We start from the raw sequence: 22001 nt of genomic DNA, 5'->3' as shown, positions 1-22001 counted from the left end.
AGACGTCTTGCTTACATTTGGTCTCCTGCACTGTACATTGCTAGAGGTTTTATCCAAGAAATGCTAATGGCGTAGCAATATTTTCCAGAGATGTATACGAAAATTAAATTTGTTTCTACTTCCCTTAAGTACCATGAAAACGCAAAGAAACATGGCCCAGTCAGATCTCAGTGAAAGCCATACTGTTCTCACCTTCCTAAGGGTGAATATGGCTTCTTTTAGTAGGTCAAACTCAGCAAATCAAGTTCCTGCTTTCTCTCCTTTCTAATTTTTCAAGAAATCCTGGTTTTGATGAAAATGGAACCTTAAAGATGGCCTTCACTATATCACCTGACATGTCTATGTATGTCTGACCTGCTCACCTGCCTACAGGCCCACTTATGCAAAAACACACACACAACACACACACACACACACACACACACACACACACGGGAAGAAATGGCAAAAGAAACTGATATTTTTTGAGTACTGATCCAGGCATTTTATAAACATGATCCCATGAGTGGCAGTAACCACTCAATGAGGTAAACATTTAGCTCCACTTCACTGGTGAGACTACCAGAGCCCAGAGTGACCATTTTATTTGCTCAAGGCAGCACAGCTAATAAACGGCAGACCCAAGAAGCAAATCTAGGAGTCCTTCACCCAAGAGTCCATGCCTTGCTGCCCCAAGAGAAAAGCAAACAGGAAGTTGGCTACTTATATTTGGAGATGGATAAAGAGGAGTTTTATTGTCCTTCTAGGTGACTTTGCACACACTATGAAATTTGAAAAGGAAACACAGATTTGGGGCAAAGGCTCCATCCGAGAACAAAGCTAGCACACCTTGCTAGCGAAATATCTCCAAATCTTTCTATCATTCTTATCTCCAAAAATAATACATAAAACTCAAAAGTTTGCATACATATATGAATGATTCTTGAAGAGAAGCCCCAGAAGCCAAAAGATCCCTAGATTTAGAATTCCCGAGCTTGTGGATTCCTTCCTCAAAGAACCTGACCACTGTATGAAGGGTCTAAAAATATAAGGAACATCTCCAAAAATGAAGTACCGCAACATGTCCCAACATGGTTAGGTGCCAGGCTATCTGTGCTATCTCTGGAAAAGATTCTTAAATGTTAGTGTGCTAAAAACAGTCATGCAGAGCACCTGGTAAAAAAAAAAAAAAAAAAAAAAAAAAAAAAAAAAGGAGCTCCTCCTCCCAGCCCCCAAAGCTCTGATTCTGCAAGTATGTGGTTGGGAATAGGAATCTTCAATTTGAATAAGCATTTCAGAGATTTACATAGTCGAGAAATCCTGTAGTGCAGCAAAATGCCATCGTCCACTTCTGCACACCAAGGAATCCTGTCCTAATGACATATGCCTACACCTTGGGAAGGTATCCTGATGAAGAAAAGAATAGGGAATCCAAGTGCCATGAAAAACTATCTGAGTGGTAATATGGTCATATACCATAAGCATACTGCACAGATATTGTTCACTCATTAACACAAGCATTAGCTTCACTAAGGCCCAACAAGTGGAAGAGAAACTTCACATCCTTATATATGTTCCCCCAGGTATCACAGTGTCCCTTTTGTGCCTTTCCCTTCAGAAAGATGTCAGGAACAGCTGTTTCAGCTACACAGAGCAGGAGATAGTACTGCCTTGGAAACACATTTCTTGGCCATGAATCAGACTAACAAGGCCTCAGATAGTGAGGACTGCCAGCATACAGCCTCTCAACTCCAAGCCAAAGAATATTTCTGGTGGAGTAGAGGCAGGTAGACACATGCTTTCACTTTAAAATACAGCCATGCATTGCTTAATAATGGTAATACATTCTGAGAAACGAGTATTTAGGCAATTTTGTGGCTGTGTGGACATCATAGAATGTATTTACACAAACCTAGATGGTAAAACCTACTACACACCCAGGCTATATGGTATACCCTATTGCTCCCGAACTGCAAACCTGTACAGCATGTTACTGTACTGAGTACTTCAGGCAATTATAACACAACAGCAAGTATTTATGTGCCTAAACATATCTGAACTTAGAAAAGATATGGTAAAAATACAGTATTATAATCTTATGGAACCACTGTCATAGATGTGTTCCGTCATTGACCAAAATGTCATTAGGCCATGCATGACTGTAAAAGAAAATGAGTACCCAGGTGACAGTCCCAGGAAACAATCAAATAAAAGATTTGCTCATGAAATCCCAATCCTGATAGACAAAAGTTTATTATTAGACTTTCCTGATCTTGCAATTATTGTTTGGATCGTAGCTACCTAATCCAGCTGCTAAGTGACATTGGCTTATTTAGATTAGTAATCATTCCACTTTCCTTCATGGTCTCCAGAGCTTGTGTTGTTTATAAAAAGTTTTAATTGCCCCAGTTGGGACTATGTTCAATTATTTTCAAGTGAATCCTGTAATCATTAATGCTACAATGTTATAGTTTCTACTTTTGAAGATCCCTACAGGTGGAACAACATTTGCACATGTATATACAGTCCCAAGTGGATTCCAGTTTTTAAAAATCATCCCTGGACTTTTCCCAATTATCTATCATAAGGCCGACATGATTTATGATTCATGTTATACATTTCTCTTGTGGACCCTACTCATCTAATAACTAAATATCTGGATGGAGCAGATACACAGAGAGAGTCAGAGGGAGAGAGAAAATGAATGCACACACAGGCTTCTCATTTTCCAAACTTATTAAGATCCATTTCTGCTATTAACTAGTAGCATGTGGTCTTTTCACAAGTTATCTCACCTCTCTAAGCCAAAGTTTTCTTACTTTTTTTTCCTTTTTATTTTTAGTTGGCATGAAATAATTTATGGGGTACAGAGTGATATTTCCATATGTCTATATAATGTATAATGCTCAAATCACAGTAATTAGTATATCTATTTCCTCAAACATTTATCATTCTTTATGTTGTGAACATTCACAGTTCTCTCTTCTAGCTTTCTGCAAATAACACTAAATTACATGCAACCGTATTCACCCTACCATGCTGCAGAACGCTAGAATCATGCCTTCTATCCAGCTATAATTTTGTATCCATGGACGAACCTCCCTCCATCCTCCCCTTCCCCTTACTCTTCCCAGCCTCTAATACCCATAATTCTACTCTACTTCCATGGGCTCAAAATAATTTTTTAGTTCCAACATGCGAGCAAAAACATGTGCTATTTATCTTTCTGTGCCTGACTTACTTTGCCTAACATAACATTCTCCAGACACATCCAAGTTATTGTGGATGACAGGATTTTATTCTTTTTCTGGCTGAATAGTATTCCATGTGTGTGTGTGCGTGCATGTGTACTATGTGTGTACGCACACACACATATATACACACATATATCACATTTTCTTATTTATCCACCTGTTGATGGACACATAGGTTGATTCTGTATCTTGATTGTGAATAGTGCTACAATAAACATTGAAGTTTAGATCCCTCTTTGACATACTTATCTCTTTTCCTTTGGATATATACCCAGTAGTGGGATTGTTGGATCACATGGTAGTTCTGTTTGTAGTTTGTCAAGGAACCTCCATACTGTTATCCACAATGGCTGTACTAATTCACATTTCTACCAACCGTGTATAAGAGTTCCCTTTTCTCTGCATCATCACCAGCATTTGTTATTTGTTGTCTTTGTTTTAATAGCCATTCTAACTGGGATGAGGCAATATTTCATTGTGGTTTTAATTTGTATTAACCGGATGATTATCATAAATCTTGAGCATTTTTTATGTTTATTGGCCATTAATACGTCTTCTTTTGAGAAATGTCTATTCAGTTCCATTGCCCACTTTTTAATGAGGTTATTTAACTTTTTGTTGTTGAGTCTCTTGTCAGATGAATACTTTGCAAATATTTTTCCCACTTTACAGGTTATAGCTTCACTCTGCTGACTGTTTCTAGTGCTGTGCAGAAGCTTTTCAGTTTAATATAGCCCCATTTATCTATTTTTATTTTTGTTTCCTGTGCTTTTGAAATCTTACCCATAAAACCTTTGCCCAGACCAATGTCCTAAAGCACTTTTCCTATGTTTTCTTCTAGTAGTTTTGTAGTTTGAGGTCTAACGTGGAAGTCTTTAATCCATCTTGAGTTTATTTGTATATATGGTAAGAATATATCTCATTTCATTCTTCTGCATATGAATATTCAGCTTTCTCAGCATTGTTCATTGAAGAAAGTGTCCTTTTCCCAATGTATGTTTTTGGTGCCTTTGTTAAAAATCAGTTAGCTGTACATACGTGGATTAATTTCTGAGTTCTCTATTCTGTTCCACTGATTTTGTGCCTGTTTTCACAAAGGTTTCAATATTGATAAGCTAGATATATAACACTACCAACAGATCCTCTATTTGAATGTTGCACGTTCTTTTAAGGATCAAGTAAGAAATAGATACAGAAGTATTTTCCAAAACATAAAGGGTTTCATATATGTTTGCTGTTATTAATAGTGCTTGCTGGGTAGCTTCTGAAGGAGGGAGTGGTGAGGGGATCAGATATGTGAACCACCTACTTCCTCTAACTCCATCCCATTTTTCAAGGTGGGTGTCAGTACAATCTATGAAAAACACCTACACACCACTGGAGAATGTTTTGACACAATTTTTCTTTTTTAGAAACTAGGTCTCACTAGGTCTCACTTGCCCATACTGAAGTGTACTGGCTATTCACAGGTGTGATTATAGCATACTAAAGCTTCAACCTCATGGGCTCAAGTCATCTTCTTGTCTCACCCTCCCACCTCCTTCTCCCAAGTTACTAGGACTGCAGGTGCACACATCTACACCCAGCTTTGTTATCACATACTTTTGTAAATTGATACAATAGACAGTGTGTGCATTTATTAAAATTATAATTTGAAAGTCTGTTTCTAACTGTTCACACTACTAGTTACATATAATAAGAATGTTTTGATTGAAACCACGTAGAACATGTGTGCATATAAACAGAACCTGGAAAATAATACGCCAAAGGAAATTAGTTGCTGTGGTAGAATGGTATAATTTATGGATTTTTTCCTAAATATTTTTGCATATTGCTGTTATCTATTCTTCCTTTTTTCTTTTGTTTTCAATAATAATTCTAAGTCCTTTCAATTTCTCACAATTTTGGCCTCTCCTCACCTTTTTCAATAAAGATATTTTCTTATCTTTGTCTGTTGCTAACTCATCATAAATAAAAAAAATTGCCTTCTTAGGAACTCTGTCTTCAGCTCCTTCACTTAGAGAGGTAGAAGGGAATCAAACTTCATTGTAATGCAAGGCTGTGGTTACAGATGATTTTACCACCTTTGAGTTCTCATCTACATTTCATCTGGAAGGATAACCTGGGAAAGAAAACCCAGAGTATCTCAACCCTCAAGAAAACAAAATAAAGGTAGGAAATCATACTAAATATGTGGAGATATGGGAAAGAAGACAAAATAGCTAAAAGGAAGCACTTATATTAATAACTGAGGAGTGGAGACATCAAATTGGAATATAAATTGCTCTAGTGACTCTTTAAATACTAGATCCTATTTCTCAGAGTAAGGATGAAGAATGTAAACAGTGAAGCCTTCATTCCCATTTTTCTAACACCATAGGTCAGATGTTTGAGACACTGCTTCAATTAACTCCTAAGTATACCCATCTATTGCATTTAGGGGGCTGAGAAAGATGGATAGTAGGATATCTAGTGAGTGTTAGAGCAGTGAAAATTTATCTGCTCGGTGAATCTTGTCTAATGCATGATAGGTGCTGTTTCAGGCACTAAGGATACAACTATGGGGAAAAAATGCCTTTGAAGAGTTCATGATATAGGAAAAATACATCTATAAGCAAAACATTTTAAAATCCTGTGAAAAATAATTTCAGAAAATATGCACAGTGTGAAACAGAAGAAAAGAAAGAGGACATTCAGTGGTAAGTAGTATATTTACTGAAGTCCTGTCTCTATTCCAAAATGTGACCTGAATAAGCATGGTGGAATAAATGATTAGATTTCTTTCTCCAATATTAAAAAACATAGACGGCATCCTGTATTAGCAGAAAAGAGGGTACTAGCCTAGTCTTTGGCCTGATTTCAGCCATGCAAACCCTAAACCCTGAATTAAGACACAGACTGTATTATTCTCCTTTCAGTAGAGATGTAATGTCCCATATGACTTCAAATAATGATAGCATACAAAGCTACAGCTAGAGAGAGCCAGAAAGATCAAATAAAACCATGTCATTTAAAGTTAAAGCTCAAAGAATACAGTTACTTTTCCATTAACAAAAATCGCTAGTTAGTGGCAGAATGGAAACTAGAATGCAAGCCCTTTTAAAACTACTTTTTAACACTCTTTACATTGATCCACACATACTTTTAAAAAGGTTTCTCTTCAATGTTTCTCTGATCATTTACCTATCGTGAAGAATTAATTCTACACTGATACAATGAGATACTAAGCATATTTCTTAAAAAGAATTTTATGAATGTCTTCTTTTGAGAAATGTCTGTTCATATCCTTTGCCCACTTTTTGATGGGGTTGTTTGTTTTTTTCTTGTAAATTTGTTTGAGTTCTTTGTAGGTTCTGGATATTAGCCCTTTGTCAGATGAGTAGATTGCAAAAATTTTCTCCCATTCTGTAGGTTGCCTGTTCACTCTGATGGTAGTTTCTTTTGCTGTGCAGAAGCTCTTTAATTTAATGAGAGATCCCATTTGTCAATTTTGGCTTTTGCTGCCGTTGCTTTTGGTGTTTTAGACATGAAGTCTTTGCCCATGCCTATGTCCTGAATGGTACTACCTAGGTTTTCCTCTAGGATTTTTATGGTATTAGGTCTAACATTTAAGTCTCTAATCCATCTTGAATTAATTTTCGTATAAGGAGTAAGGAAAGGATCCAGTTTCAGCTTTCTACTTATGGCTAGCCAATTTTCCCAGCACCATTTATTAAATAGGGAATCCTTTCCCCATTTCTTGTTTCTCTCAGTTTGCGTCCTTTGTAGGGACATGGATGCAGCTGGAAACCATCATTCTTAGCAAACTATCACAAGAACAGAAAACCAAACACCGCATGTTCTCATTCATAGGTGGGAACTGAACAATAAGATCACTTGGACTCAGGAAGGGGAACATCACACACAGGGGCCTATCATGGGGAGGGGGGAGGGGGGAGGGATTGCATTGGGAGTTATACCTGATGTAAATGATGAGTTGATGGGTGCAGCACACCAACATGGCACAAGTATACATATGTAACAAACCTGCACGTTATGCACATGTACCCTACAACTTAAAGTATAATAATAATAAATAAATTTTAAAAAAAAGAATTTTATATGAGTTCAATTTTATCTGAAAAGAACAAATATAAGATAGGTATGGAAATATTTTACATTCACTAAAACTGTTTATAGATGTATCTTATGGGAAACTATATTTCCAAAGCTCTTAAAATTGCTATGAAACATAAATCAAGTCTTTCTTTTTTTTTTTTTTCTTTTCTTTTTTTATTGAGACAGAGTCTCGCTCTGTCACCAGGCTGGAGTTCAGTGGTGTGATCTTGGCTGACTGCAACTTCCACCTCCTGGATTCAAGTGATTCTCCTGCCTCAGCCTCCAGAGTAGCTGGGACTACAGGCACACGCCACCACACCCAGCTAATTTTTGTATTTTTAGTAGAGATGGGGTTTCACCATGTTGGCCAGGATGGTCTCGATCTCTTGACCTCGTGATCTGCCCACCTCAGCCTCCCAAAGTGCTGGGATTACAGGCATGAGTCTTTTTTCATAATTCTTCATCTTGAGTCCATTTCCCACTAACCTGCTCAGCATTTCTGCACTATCTTCCATTTGTTTATGATATATAAGGATGAGCATTTGTATATTGAACATTTGGATATTCTTTTTGTGACATGTCTTGTTCATGTGTTTTGTCCATTTTTCTCTTGAGCAGCCTTTTTTATATTTATTTATAGCAATTCGCCATATATCCTGGATACTAGTTCTTTGTCAAATATGTGTATATCACACATCCACTCCTTATGCAGCCATCTGCTGTCTCTAAGGCAGAAACACAACTAACAGCTCTCTAGAGGGACAAAAGTGTGAATAATTCTTTTGGAGGTCATGAAGGAATCTCCTTATTAATCAGCCTACTGCTGTGAGAGCTGAACACTGCTGAGATCTTGTCAGAAGGAAACAAAAAAAGGACATCAAATAAGTCTAAAGCAAAGCTACATTTATTGCTGCCCTGGCAAGAGAAAACTGTATCATTCAGTTTTGAGTTCTTAGATCACTCTGAGCAGAAATTGAAAGGACTCAATATGGGCAATAGGAAGAAGTACATCAAATAAGGCAGAACGCTGAATCCAAGACTGTGATTGCTGGATGAAGTGGATTATAAACTCTTTTTGTAAAAATGTTTGCCTTCAGTTTTCTCTTCACCAATCCTGGGAAGCCTAGCATTAGGTCTAGAGTGTATTATATAGACTCCAGTGGATGTAGGGTCACTGACTGGTTACATTTATATATCACTGAATAAAGTTTGGCAATACGTATTTTGCTAAGCATGTATTTTGCTAAAAGTACATATTTTGCCAAGTCAAAGTAGATTATCAAAATGTCTATATTTTGCATGATTTCAATTTATATCACATTCTACAATGTTTCTGTTACTTTTTTGTAGCTTACTGTAACTTAGTACACCAATGGTATAGCACTTTGCCTCTTGTTGCTAGCGTTGCCCCTTCAATAACCAATCGTCTTTGTAAAACACAGATGACAGCAGCTAGGGTTCCCCATCAGCAAGTAAGAAGCCATTTCTGAGTATGCAATACTAAGAGGATGTCTGAGATATGACAGGTCTGAGTACTGGCTACTGGAAAACCAAGAGGAATTTGCTGGTAAAGTTCAAAGGACCAGAGTTCCAAAAAGGTGCTTTGCTAGAGAAAAGGTAGGGACCTAGGAAGTTTAATGAGTCACATGGAGTCTGGAATGTGATAGAAAAAAACAAAGTGTCTGAATCGTGTTTCAATAGGACCCTTGTCCTGTTGAACTGAGAATTTGAAGAGTCACACAAATTCCTCTTCCACCTCCTTCATTGGGTTGCCTCTATTGTTGCAAATAAATAAATAAATTTAACATCCATAAAAAGACAAAATATAGCATCCATAAAAAGATACCATAATTTTCAAAACAGAAAATGAAAATAAAAAATTCTGAGCAGCCGGGCGCGGTGGCTCACGCCTGTAATCCCAGCACTTTGGGAGGCTGAGGCGGGCGGATCACAAGGTCAGGAGATCGAGACCACGGTGAAACCCCGTCTCTACTAAAAATACAAAAAATTAGCCGGGCGCGGTTGTGGGCGCCTGTAGTCCCAGCTACTCGGGAGGCTGAGGCAGGAGAATGGCGTGAACCCGGGAGGCGGAGCTTGCAGTGAGCCGAGATCGCGCCACTGCACTCCAGCTTGGGCGACAGAGCGAGACTCCGTCTCAAAAAAAAAAAAAAAAAAAAAAAAAAAAAAAAAAAAAAAATTCTGAGCAAATGATAGAACGTACACATACATGCATACACATACACGCATACATGTTAGCAATAGCCAATAAAGCAGAGAAAAACTATAACACACAACCAACATAAATTTTTTTAATTAAACAAATAATTTCAGATATAAAAACACTTTGAACAAAAAAAAGGTCCAGGTTACGACAATAAAATAGCAAATATTTCAAAAATTAACCAAAATATTTTAACACATACTTTACCAGAAAATGTATGTAAAATGATGAATTTGCACGTAAAAACATTCTTTATGACATCAGTCATAAGGAAAATACAAATCAAAACCAAAATATGAGATACCACAAATCAAATCTCAAATCTATGAGAATAGCTGAAATTGAAAAGGCTAACAATATTGAGTGCTGATGAGGATATGAAGCAAGGGGAAATCTCAAACATTGCTATAGAGAATACCAAATGGTACAGCCACTTTGGAAAACAGTTTAACACTTTCTTGTAAAGCTACAAATACACATACTATACAATCTTATTAGGTATTTACCCAGGTAAAATGAAAACAAATGCCCATACAAAGACCTACATGCTAATATTTATAACACTTGGATTCAAGATAGCCAAAAACTGGAAAAGCCAAAATTTCCACTTGTAGGAGAATAATAAACAAATTGTAGTAATAATCATCCAATGAAATTCCATTCAGTAATAAAAAGGAATGTACTACCCATATACCCAACAAAGTGAATGCATCTGGAAAGTACGTATTTTGCTAAGTCAAAGTGGATGATCAAAATGTCTATATTTTGCATGATTTCAATTTATATCACATTCTAGAAAAGGCAAACCTATAAAAACAGAAATCAGGTCAATGTTTCCCAGAAGGTAGGGGTGGGAGAAGAGGCTGACCACCAAAGAGCATGAAGAAATGTCTTGGGATGACAGACATGTTCTATGTATTAAATATTATAATGGTTACATAAATGCACACACTTATCAAAATCTCATCTATCTGTACACTTTTAAAGGGTGGACTTTATTATTTGTAAATTATACCTAAATGAACATGATTTTAGAAAACATATTGCCAAAGTCTATCAAACAGTTTATTTTTAAAAAACTCAGAACAGAAATAGGTAAGCTAAATTATGTAGGTGTAAAACAGAAACTAACAGAACTAAGATACAAAATTGAAATTTTTAGATAAAAAATGACCCCTATAGATATAGAGAGTTTAAACACATAATTTTCCATAAAAGAAATGGGGGAAAGTTGCCAATGAGCTACAATGCATAAAAGCATAGGCACAGAGGATTTTGCAAAGGCATTCTACCACAACTCTAAGAGCTAGTAAGTCCAATGCTGCAAACTGTTACTGAGCATTGGAAATGAAAGAACATTTCCGTATTTCCGTGTTGGAATGAACATAACATTGATTTAAAATCTGATATTGATTGTCCACCCCTAAAAATTTACCTCACTCTACCCACCAGGGCAAAAGTACCAAAAACAAAGTTCATTGAACATTTAAAAATAATATGTATAATCAAGTGAGGTTTATTACAAGAATGGAAGAATTACAGAATATCAGGAAATCCATTAATATAATTCATCATCTTAATAGATCTAAGTTGAGATTACACATTTTTCTCCATAGACACCAAAAAATCATTTAACAAAATTCAACACCTAATTTGTTTTTTTAGTTGATGAGATAGGAATCAATGTCTACTTTCTTAAAAAATATAACATATATTGTATAATGGAGAAACATCGTTTCAATTAAGGTAGGACAAGGACGAAGAAACCTACTGTTTTCACTACTGTTTGACCTTGTAATACAAGTCTCTGACAAATCAAAGAACCAAGCAGAAACAATTAAAGGCATAAAAATTATAAAGAAGGAGGTAAAAATAAATCTCTGTTAAGAACATATAAAATCATAACTTGAAAACCTAAGAGAATATAAAAAATAATTTTCAATAAGAGAATAACAAGAATTTTGTAGGAATTCAGTGGGAATAAAATTAACATACCAAAACCATGAGACTTTATATATACAAATTATAACCAATACAAAAATGCAATGGAATAGAAGATCTAATCAAACTATATAGCCATAAAGACAGACGTCAACACAGCTATTTCAAAATAAGACATATCCTAGCAGATTAAAGCGTAGAATAATTAAACTAATCAATAAACAAGCTGATTTATATAACCTTCCATCATACATAAATTTCATTATTGGTATAAGAATTTTACCTTTTTGTTTGCTGATGGAATATGAAAATTAATCATGTGCTCAACCACAAAGGAAACCTTGACAAATTCAAAAAGTAAATTTTTCAGTATATGTATTTATTTATTTATTTGAGACAGAACCTTGCTCTGTTGCCTAGGCTGGAGTGCAATGGCACAATCTTGGCTCACTACAGCCTTCAGCTCACTACAACCTCCGGCTCACTACAACCTCCACCTCGTGGGTTCAAGTGATTCTCCTGCCTCAGCCTCCCGAGTAGCTGGTATTATAGGCGTGTGCCATCACATCCAGCTAATTTTTGTATTTTTATTAGAGATGGTGCTTTACCATGTTGGCCAGGCTGGTCTCAAATTCCCAACCTCAGGTGATCTGCCCGCCTTGGCCTCCCAAAGTGCTGGGATTACAGGGGTAACCACCATGCCCGGCAAGGTGTATATTTATCATAATTTATTTTTAACAAAGAAAAAAAAAATTTAAACAGTGACCTAAAATCGATAGCTGCTTGGTAATTAAGAGATTCTCCTAGACAATCCCTGAATTCTTGGTGAAATCAAACCTAAAATTAAAAACTGTCTAATAGGAAGCAAAATAGTAAAAAAGTTATAGGAAATGTAGGAGATATAGCAAACTCAGTGCCTAGAGAAAAATATACGGTCTTAAGTCTACACATATTAAAGAATTTAAAACTATTTTAAGAAGTTTAAGGGATACAAGCAAAAACAAAAGGAAAATAATTAAAATAATAGCTCAAAATAATGAAATATGATCTTGAAAATAATATTTTCAAATGGATAAATACCTAAATAAATGAACCTTGAAAAGACCAACAAAACTGATAATCCTCTAATAAACCATTTTAAGAAGAAACAGAGAGAGAGTACGTAAATCTACAGCAAAAAAATAAAAATCAATCCTCATCTTCTAGTGACACAAACAAATATTTAAACATAAAATTATGTCAGGATTTGGTTCAGAATAATTCAGAGGATGAACTTTGAAACTAGATGAAGGATACATGGAAATTCATTACACTACTGTCTAATTTATGTTCAAAATTGTACATTTCCCCTTAAGCTACAATTCTATTTTTCTTTTTCCCTTTTTCATTATTTATTTGCTCTTGTCACCTGTTAAAAGAAAAAAAAAAATGCTGTCCTACCACTTCTCTCATTATTCTACTGAAAATGTTATGGCCAAAATCACCAATGACGTTCTAATTGCCAAATCCAATGGCCTTTCCTTTTCTATCCCTTGTCACATTCTGTGTGACACTTCTGCACGGTGACACGCACATCTAGGTTTCAATTGTTATCCCAAGTCTGATAACCCCTTGTCTATTACCCCCTGAATGCACCCAATCTCATCCAAGGTTGATAACCCTCTAATCTATTGTCAGTTCCAGAATTAAATTTTTTCTGCCTATTGCCTGTTGTAAACTCCTTCAGCTTAACCAGACCAGTGCTTACCAAGTTCTTCCTCACCCTGTTTGCACTTCCTCCCATATTTTAGTTCTTACTATATGGCATCTTTGACTAGCTGGAATAGCAGATAGAATGGCACCTGGAATGGTATATTTGACTAGTTCTCCCTAGCTAAAAACTTGATTTCTTTTTTGACCTGTATCTTACTCGTCCCTCACATCCTATCTCTTTCTCTAATTTGGCTACATCTTTGACTCTTTACTGCCACTACCAGTTAAAACCAGAACGAGACAAAAGCCTTTCAGCACAGGCATTCTACTCTTAAGAATCAACAGCACATCCTGGCTAACACGGTGAAACCCCGTCTCTACTAAAAAATACAAAAAACTAGCCGGGCGAGGTGGCGGGCGCCTGTAGTCCCAGCTACTCGGGAGGCTGAGGCAGGAGAATGGCGGGAACCCGGGAGGCGGAGCTTGCAGTGAGCTGAGATCCGGCCACAGCACTCCAGCCTGGGCGACAGAGCGAGACTCTGTCTCAAAATCAACAGCATAGAAATAAAATGATCAACACAAAAGAACATAATTGGAGTTGCCTATATGCCCTCTTGGTACCCCAACTCCCCTAGGCCCCAGGGTCAAGGGTCAAACCAATAGTTAATCTCATGGCAGCTGGCAACCCTAACAACAAACTCACCCTGATATGGGATTGGTGAAGGGTGGGAGTTCATCCCCACGGCTACCAGAAGTGTTAGCTGCTGTGGCTTGCAGTTTCTAGGAGATTTAGGAATATCTCTTGAGAAAGAAGGGAAATAACACCCTAGGGGCAGCCAGATGCTCAGTGTAAAGGCTAGGCATTCTTGCCTCTTTAAAGGATGACTCTGAAGGACCACCCCAGAGCCAGAGCACCTGGTGGAGTCAGCCAGGGCTTCTTCTCTTGCAACCACCTCTCAGTTCAACTTCTGCTCAAACCTGCTTCGCTTAAACAATTACAGGTGTGGTTCCCGAAAGTGCTTCACAAAAAACTCCCTGGATACAAATTCCTGCCTCAGAAACTTTTCCCAGAAAACCCAAATTAATACTATGGTAATTGCTGACAGATCATATACTATGTGCCAAGAACTCTTTCAAGTGCTTTATGTCTCTAAACGTATTTAATCTTTACAAAATCCCCAGGCAGTAGGAAGCATTATTATCTCTAAGACCACACAACTAATGAGGGGTAGAGCCACAATTTACAACCAGGATCCTTAGACCATTTTCTTAACCCTAAAGCCTCTCTCATAAGATTAAGTATATTGTTGAGTATTGTGCTTAAAAATGAAAAAGTTAAATAATAATAATAAAGTATACAAAGATGTGTAGAGAGATCTAGAAGAAAGACAGCTTGACATGTTTGAGGTAATAAAAAAAAGTCTATTTTGACCCAAGGAAAGTCGCCTGCATTGAGGTCAGAAAATAAGCAGAGTGAGGCCTTTGGAAATGAAGTTCATCTTAGTTGTGTAAAAGGCTTTTTTTTTTTTTTTTTTTTTTTTTTTTTGGATTGCAGCAGAAGTCCTCTAGCTCTTGACTCTGATGCCTACTCAAGGAATCCAAAAATGTTTTATATTCCAAGTTACAGAGGCAATCGTGACAAGAAATGATTGCCCACGCCTTATAAATGATATTGGGCTATAACAGCTCAGTGTATCAGGCCAGTAGTTTGGTTTCAGGATGATGGTTTATTTCCTGGATGACTGCCTAACTAAATGTCGCTGGGACCTCACAATAGGAACACACATTTCTTCAAACATCTTAAATTTTGAATGGTCATTCCCTGTTGTGATACTAGCTAGCTAACTGTTTATTTCAATGATCTTGAAATCCTTTTCCTCTTCACTGACCCCTGCCAAATGGTAACTAATCTTGGAGCATGTAATTCTAACTCCTAAATTGGACCTCTTTAGTCATTCACGTCTAACTTCATTCAAGGCCTCTAATGATTCCTGTATCTGACAGCTCTTTCTACATGTGATGTCAGATCTCTATATCTGATAGCTCTCTCAGGACTTCTGGGCCCCTTGGTTCTTTCACTCAACTAGGCCCCAGGGTCAAGGGTCAAACCAATAGATGATTCCATGGCAGTTGGCAGTCCTGACAGCAGGCTGTCCCTGATAGATACAGAAGTGGGGAAGGGTGGGAGTTATCGATCTTCTCTGTTTTATAGACTACTTCAACTTCTACTGCTGCCAATGCCTCAGCAACCACTGAAAGTTCAGCTATCACCCTTCCTGTAACTAATCAAGTCAAGGAAGAGATCTACGAAATAGTGGTGGTGGTTCCAGCTAGAAATTTTCACTCACAATGGTGCATGTTTCAAATAGAAGTATCCAGGGTATGAACATACTTTTGTCCTCCTGGGTCGTAGTCTTAACGGTGATAGGAGTCACCTTAGACGAATGGGTTGAATTGATTTCAGAAGATGAAGGAATCAAGATAAACCACAGTCCATGGATGACATGTTGCCCTGCTGTTTGGCCAGAAGGTCAGAACTGTACTCTAGAAAGAGATGGGTGGAAAGGAAGGGTGTGTCCTTAACTTTGCTTTCCTTAACTTGCATTAATCTCACTAATGTACCCATTATTTTCTGGTGCAGCTTCTCAAGTTGCAGTGTTCTTCCTTCCATAGTCAATGCAGTCAAGGCAGATTCCAAAATCTCACCATTTAGGTGTTCTGGAGAAAAGTTTATATGTTCACAGCCTTAACTGCTGGGCATTTGAGAAGTGTCAGCAGTAGCAGCAGGGTGATCCACACAACTAGACATGTGGGTAAGAAAGAAAGGTAACTGGCATTAAATTGTCTGTATTGCCACTAGATGATAGGGTGAATTGGGGTATTTAACAAGAAATGAGTTTGAAGAAAATGATAGAAGAGAAAGACACATAGAGAGACACCAGGATAGAGAACAATTGTTTCTGGTTCTCTTATTCAGCTTAAGGTTCCCTTGCTTCTTTGTTATTTTGCAACTTCTTTCTTATTGTTTAATCAAATCTTTCACCCTACTCCAATTTTCACCTAGAGATTTCTGGACCCCAGGTAGAAATGAGTCTAGAAGAAATATCTGTACTCTCAAAACAGCTTTTGCTTTCCAACAGATGACCTGCAAGTGGTCAGGATTATGATGATGTCGATCCTTGGCCTTTCCTTCCTCCTTAACTTAATCCTGGGTATGAAATTCACCTATCTGATTCCTGAAAATAAATCTCTACAACTCTTCACTGCCATCCTCAGTTTCTTCTCAGGTAACTTCCTGGCTCTCCTAACACAGGCTTGTAGGTGTACTTTGATGGGTGGGTTCAGGCTGCAGTCTCTGAAAACATATATATATATATGTTTATATATAAAAAACCATATATATGTTTATATATTTATATGTTTATGTTTTCATATATGTTTATATATTTATATATATGTTTATATGTGTGTGTGTGTGTGTGTGTGTGTGTGTGTGTATATATATATATATATATCTGTAGCTTCTGAGTTAGATCTACCATAAAAGCAGGAGCAGGATCAGTCTTTGGGCAAGGTGCAGTTGGACCGGGTGGAGGTTGGGAAGTCAAGTGTATATGGAATGAAGACTTGCATCAAGGAGCCAAAGTTCCTCAGAAGGAACTTTTTTTTTTTCCTTTTGTCTGGACATCAGGTATCCTTCTGCTCTGGGCACTCATGCTATATCACAATAAACTGAAGCATGGCCAATCCGTGCACTTCTCTAGTTATAGGATCACCTGGATCATGAATACTGCTTACTTAAATGTTTTCTTCTTGTCTGTCTGTGGTGAGTGTCTCCAGGGCCCTTGAAGGGTGTTAAGAACCAATCCATCCCTGACAAGAGGGGAGGCTAAAAAGATGGGATAGGGGAATAAAGGGAAAAGTGCCAAACCTTGCATTTTAAAAGGCTGCAGCTCACCTGGATTCATTCTCTGATGACAGTTCTTCCAAGAAGAGTGGGAGGTCAGGCTTATGCGAGATGTCTGCTGTGCCTGGCTTCAGAGGGTAGCTCCTCATCTCCACTTTTTATTTTGCCTTTCACACCCTCCCCCACTTTAGGGTAGAGATAACCATCAAAGTCATGACCAAGGTGGGTGTCTGAGACAGAATGCTCAGCCACTGTGGAGAGGAACAGTGACCCTGGGAGTATAGTGTAGTGTCAAGGCAGTTTGAGGGCAGAGAGAATATCTGATGCTAGATGGCCATCTACCAAAACCTAAGTCTCTCCTTTCCTAAGAAGTCTTTTAAAATTCATTTGTAATTACACTTCCTAACCCAAAAAGAAGCATGTTCTCTTTCAAAAAGAATCATCAATTTTCTTAAGCTGAGCAGAATTTAAGCTATTGTACATACACTTCCAGTTTCTTCCACCAAAGCATTCACCTCCCAGATGGCTTTGGGTGGTTAAAAGGGATCCACTGGGCTTTGGGTCAGGGTCTTCAGCCAAATTGGAGGAAACTGCTTCTGACTCTCCATTGTCCCTTCATCCCACTCCCTGGAATCTCTTTTCCCTAGGAATCCTCTCTCTCCTAGAGTGCAAGTTGTCTACCGGTAGCTGTACCTGCCTGAACATCCATACATCCGACACAGAATGTAAGGAATCTGAGAATTCTATCGAAGGTACTTCATTACCAGAACACGCTGCAAAGCCTCGTAGCATTGTCCGTGCACACACTGTGAACTCAAAGGAAGACATCCTAAACAAACAAGTTCAAACACGTCGCGTAACCTGGGCTCTGTGATTCGGCAATCTATTTCTTGCAGTATACTCTCATCTTTACGGAAAAAGCTTTGTGGGTGTGTGCTGTGTCTCCAACCATGTTGTCTCTATTTGGAATTATAGTCGGGGTTTGTAAAAAGATCTGGAAGATGGTTTTTTAAAAACTCCTGGCCTGCTGAACAAATAGTTTCTTCTGCAACATTTGTTGTTAATATAATAAATATTATAACATAAATAATACTTTCTGTATTGTTAAGTCTATACATCACAAACGCTTATAATAATATATAATAGTTTTATTGTATTGTGAAATATTTCAAACATACACAAGAAATACAAAACGATGATCAAACACCTATGTACACATCACCCAATTTTTTACAATTTAAACAGTATTTCCTGGAGAAGTTTTTCAATTAAATTTATAGATATAACTGATGTTCCTCTAAAAACTTCTCTAATTTCATTTCCCTCTCTTGTTTCCTATCATAAAACACTTTTAAGAATGCATTGCTGATGATTCACATTCATGTTGACATTTTCATTACAAATTTATGCATCTATAAAAATTATATAGACCAGCTTTTCAAATGTGTGAAAGTTGGTAACTATTACACCGTAGAGATCATGTTGTATTTATTTTAATAAATTGCTGAAATAAATCTTCTAATTATTTTAGAATTCCTGAATCTATCTATATAAGCAGAACTTGGTTCCTTCATGCCTTTTTGTGGTTCATACTTTGTGGTGCTAAATAATATTCCATTGTAAGAATGTACCACAATTTGCTTATCTATTTCACCTACTGAAGGACATCTTGGTTGTTTCCAAGTTTGGGTAGTTATGAATAAAGTTGTTATAAACACCTGTGTGCAGGTTTTTATATGAACATAAGCTTTCAACTTTTTGGGGTAAATACCAAGGAGGATGATTGCTGGGTTATATGAGAAGAACGTGTTTAGTTTTGTAAAAAACTTCCAAACTGTCTTCCAAAGTGGCTATACCATTTTGCATTCTACCAGCAATATATGAGAGCTCCTGCCACACCACATCCTTGCCAGCATTTGATGTTGTCAGTATTTTGAATTTTGACCATTTTAATAGATGTGAATATGTCTCGTTGTTTTAATTTGCAATTCTCTAGTGATATATAATATGAAAACATCTTTTCATATGGTTACTTGGCATCCATGAGGTATCTGTTCCATTCTTTTGCCCTGTTTGTAATCAGCTTTTTCATTTTTTTGTTGAGACTTTAAATGTTATTTGTGTATTTTGGATAACAGTCCTTTACCAGATATGTCTTGCAAATACTCTCTCCCAGCCTGTGGTTTGTATTTTCATTCTTGACAATGTCTTTTGTAGCACCATGGGACTCATATGAAGTGCCACTAGTGATGCTGGAAGTGCTCCCAAGAAGCAAAGTCATGAAGTTAAAACAAAAAGTTGAATTGCTTTGTATGTGCCATAGATTGAGATTTGCAAGTGCAGCTGTTCACCATTTCAAGACAAAAGAATTAAGTGTAAGGATCATAGTATAAAATGAAAAGCAAATTTGTGACGCTATCACTGAAGTCATGCCAGCAAATAAAAAAAAGTGTGCTTTTTGCTAAATACCTTTTAATCTCACATTGAAAATGCAGCTTTTGGAGCGGTGGCTCACACCTAGAATCCCAGCACTTTTGGGAGGCTGAGGTGGGCAGATTGCCTGAGGTCAGAAGTTCAAAACCAGCCTGGCCTACATGGGAAAACCCCATCTCTACTAAAAATACAAAAAGTAGCTGGGTGTGGTGGCAGGTGCCTGTAATTCCAGCTATTCGGGAGGCTGAGGCAGGAGAATCGTTTGAACCCAGGAGGCAGAGGTTGCAATGAGCGGAGTCCATGCCATTGCACTCCAGCCTAGGTGACAAGAAGGAAACTCCATCTCAAAAAAAAAAAAAAGAAAGGAAACAAAATGTAGCTTTCATGTCACTGCAGGATTGTTATAAGAAAGACATACCTGACCGGGTGCAAAAGCTCATGCCTGTAATCCCATGATATGTGTAAGTGGAGATACACAATCCCTCTTATTAAAAAGAAGGGTGCATAATGATAGAACAATAATACAATCAACCAATGTTGCTTAATGTTTGCCTTGTATATCCCTTTTCTATTATTTTTCAATTATTACTTCTGCTTCTGTATTAGGTGTGCCTCAAGTAAACTATATTTGAATTGCTTAACTTAATGCAGCAATCTCTGACTTTTAGTAGACAGAAGTGTCAAAGCCTCAAGGCTTTGATAGTAAGAAATTGATGGGTCTCAAAGACTGAATTTGTGTCATTGAATAGAGGTGCTAAGAGCCACAATGCAAAGAACACATACAGGAGTACACTGTCAGAGAGAAATGTTAATTGACCACCTCTCCGTTCCATGTCTGGCTGCTTTGGAAGGTGTCGATCCCATATCTTTTTGAGATTATTTCTTAAATCTAGAAAATGTCTGTGTTCGCTTAGTTACATCTAGTCATCACTCTAATTCATCAACCTTAGGGCTTTAGGCTAGTACAAGGATTAGGTATAGACTAATATAAATACGGAGAAAGTTATCTTAAAAACTGAACTGTTGGCCATGACTGGAAGGAAGATTGGATGCGCCTCATTATACCTCCACCCTTTTGGAGTTTAGGTACAATAACTGATCAGCATTAATGTTAAAACAGAGATCTTAAGGCTGACAAAACAAACTCTGTGGCAATAACATGTCAACTCTTATACAAGATCTACAGCCACACAAGGCAAGGATTAAGCCACATCTGCAGGCCATCAATCTTGCTACACAGCATCCTTATCTTAAGACCTTCCTTTCTGCTGAGTTCAAGTTTTAGAAACAGCCTTACTCCTATAACCAATTGCAAAAATTAAAGAATCTCTGAATCCACCTCTAACCCGTAAGCCTCTCCCAACCCCCACCCCACACCTTCACCCCTGCTTCCAGATATTCCACCTTTTCAGGTAGAAACCTTCCATATATTGATTTATGTCTTTGCCTGTAACTCCTGTCTCCCTAAAAATGTATAAAACCAAGCTGTAACCCTATAACCATTTTTAGGACCTCTTGAGACCAGGCCCAGGCCCTGGTCACTCATATTTACTCAGAATAAACCTCTTTAAAACATTTAGAGTTTGTTTTTTCTATTAACAACAGATTTAGGGAATTTTAAAAAATATTATGGGATATGCGCTTCCCTCTAAGATGTAGAAAGCTGCAAAGGTAATAGCTCCCAACCTGATAATGACAAAAAGCTAAACTACAAAATCACAACTTTCTTGAACCCAGCAGTGTGATCTGAAGTCAGAGGAAAAACAAACAGTCAGAAATCCAATGACAGACAGGTCATCCAAAGAGAAACAGAAACTGTGGGCCAGCTCAGCTCTGGCAGAGCATGAGAGGAATACAGAGTCACCATAAAACCAGTTAGAAAATACAATTATGTTTCTTTAAAAAAAAAAAAAAAAAAAGCAACCAATGCAAAGGAAAGCAGAAAAACATGGAAAAGAAATAATTAATAAACATATAAAACAAACAGAAAACAGCTAATTAGAGAGCACATTCAAATAAAGCCAAGTCAATAACTACTTTAAAAAGTAATGATCTTAACACCACAATTAAAAGACAGAAATTATAAGAATGGATTAAAACATTTTAATAAAGGAAAATCTGGCTGAATGCTACCTACAAGAAATCCCCTTTACATGTAAAAGCTTAGCTAGATCATTAACAGCATATTTTATGTTATGTGTATTTTACTACAATAAAAAAGTTAAATGGAAAATACGTACCATAGAAAGATTAGTCAATAGAAAGATGGAGTGGTTCTATTAATACCACAAAGTAGATTTCAAAACAAGGGATATTATAAAAGATAAAAATGAATATTATATAATGACAAAGAAGTCAACACACTAAGAATATAAAACAATGTGTACATGCCTAACAAAAGAGCATTCAAATGAATAAACCAAGGAGAAATAGTTAAATGCATAATTACTATTAGAAAATTTACCACTCCTTTCTC

General features: G+C 37.1%; 1 protein-coding gene across 2 annotated transcripts; it reads left to right on the top strand.

The window, feature by feature from the left end:
* The first annotated feature begins 15290 nt into the window (after positions 1-15290).
* On the top strand, positions 15291-18185 carry TMEM225 (transmembrane protein 225). 2 transcript variants are annotated; one of them, XM_050755644.1, is made up of 4 exons: positions 15291-15565; positions 16326-16472; positions 16877-17011; positions 17740-18185. In XM_050755644.1, the coding sequence occupies exons 1-4, from the start codon at positions 15535-15537 to the stop codon at positions 17964-17966; spliced, it is 540 nt and encodes a 179-aa protein (XP_050611601.1). In that variant the 5' UTR covers positions 15291-15534; the 3' UTR covers positions 17967-18185. The 2 variants fall into 2 exon arrangements, with proteins under 2 accessions (XP_050611601.1, XP_050611600.1); XM_050755643.1 differs by having other exon boundaries at positions 15291-15715.
* Positions 18186-22001: the final 3816 nt, after the last annotated feature.

The sequence above is a fragment of the Macaca thibetana genome, chromosome 14, assembly GCF_024542745.1.
Source record: "Macaca thibetana thibetana isolate TM-01 chromosome 14, ASM2454274v1, whole genome shotgun sequence".
In the NCBI taxonomy this organism is placed as follows: Eukaryota; Metazoa; Chordata; class Mammalia; order Primates; family Cercopithecidae; genus Macaca; species Macaca thibetana.
Note: the sequence above shows the minus strand (reverse complement) of the source record. Positions and strands in the feature narration are given on the sequence as shown.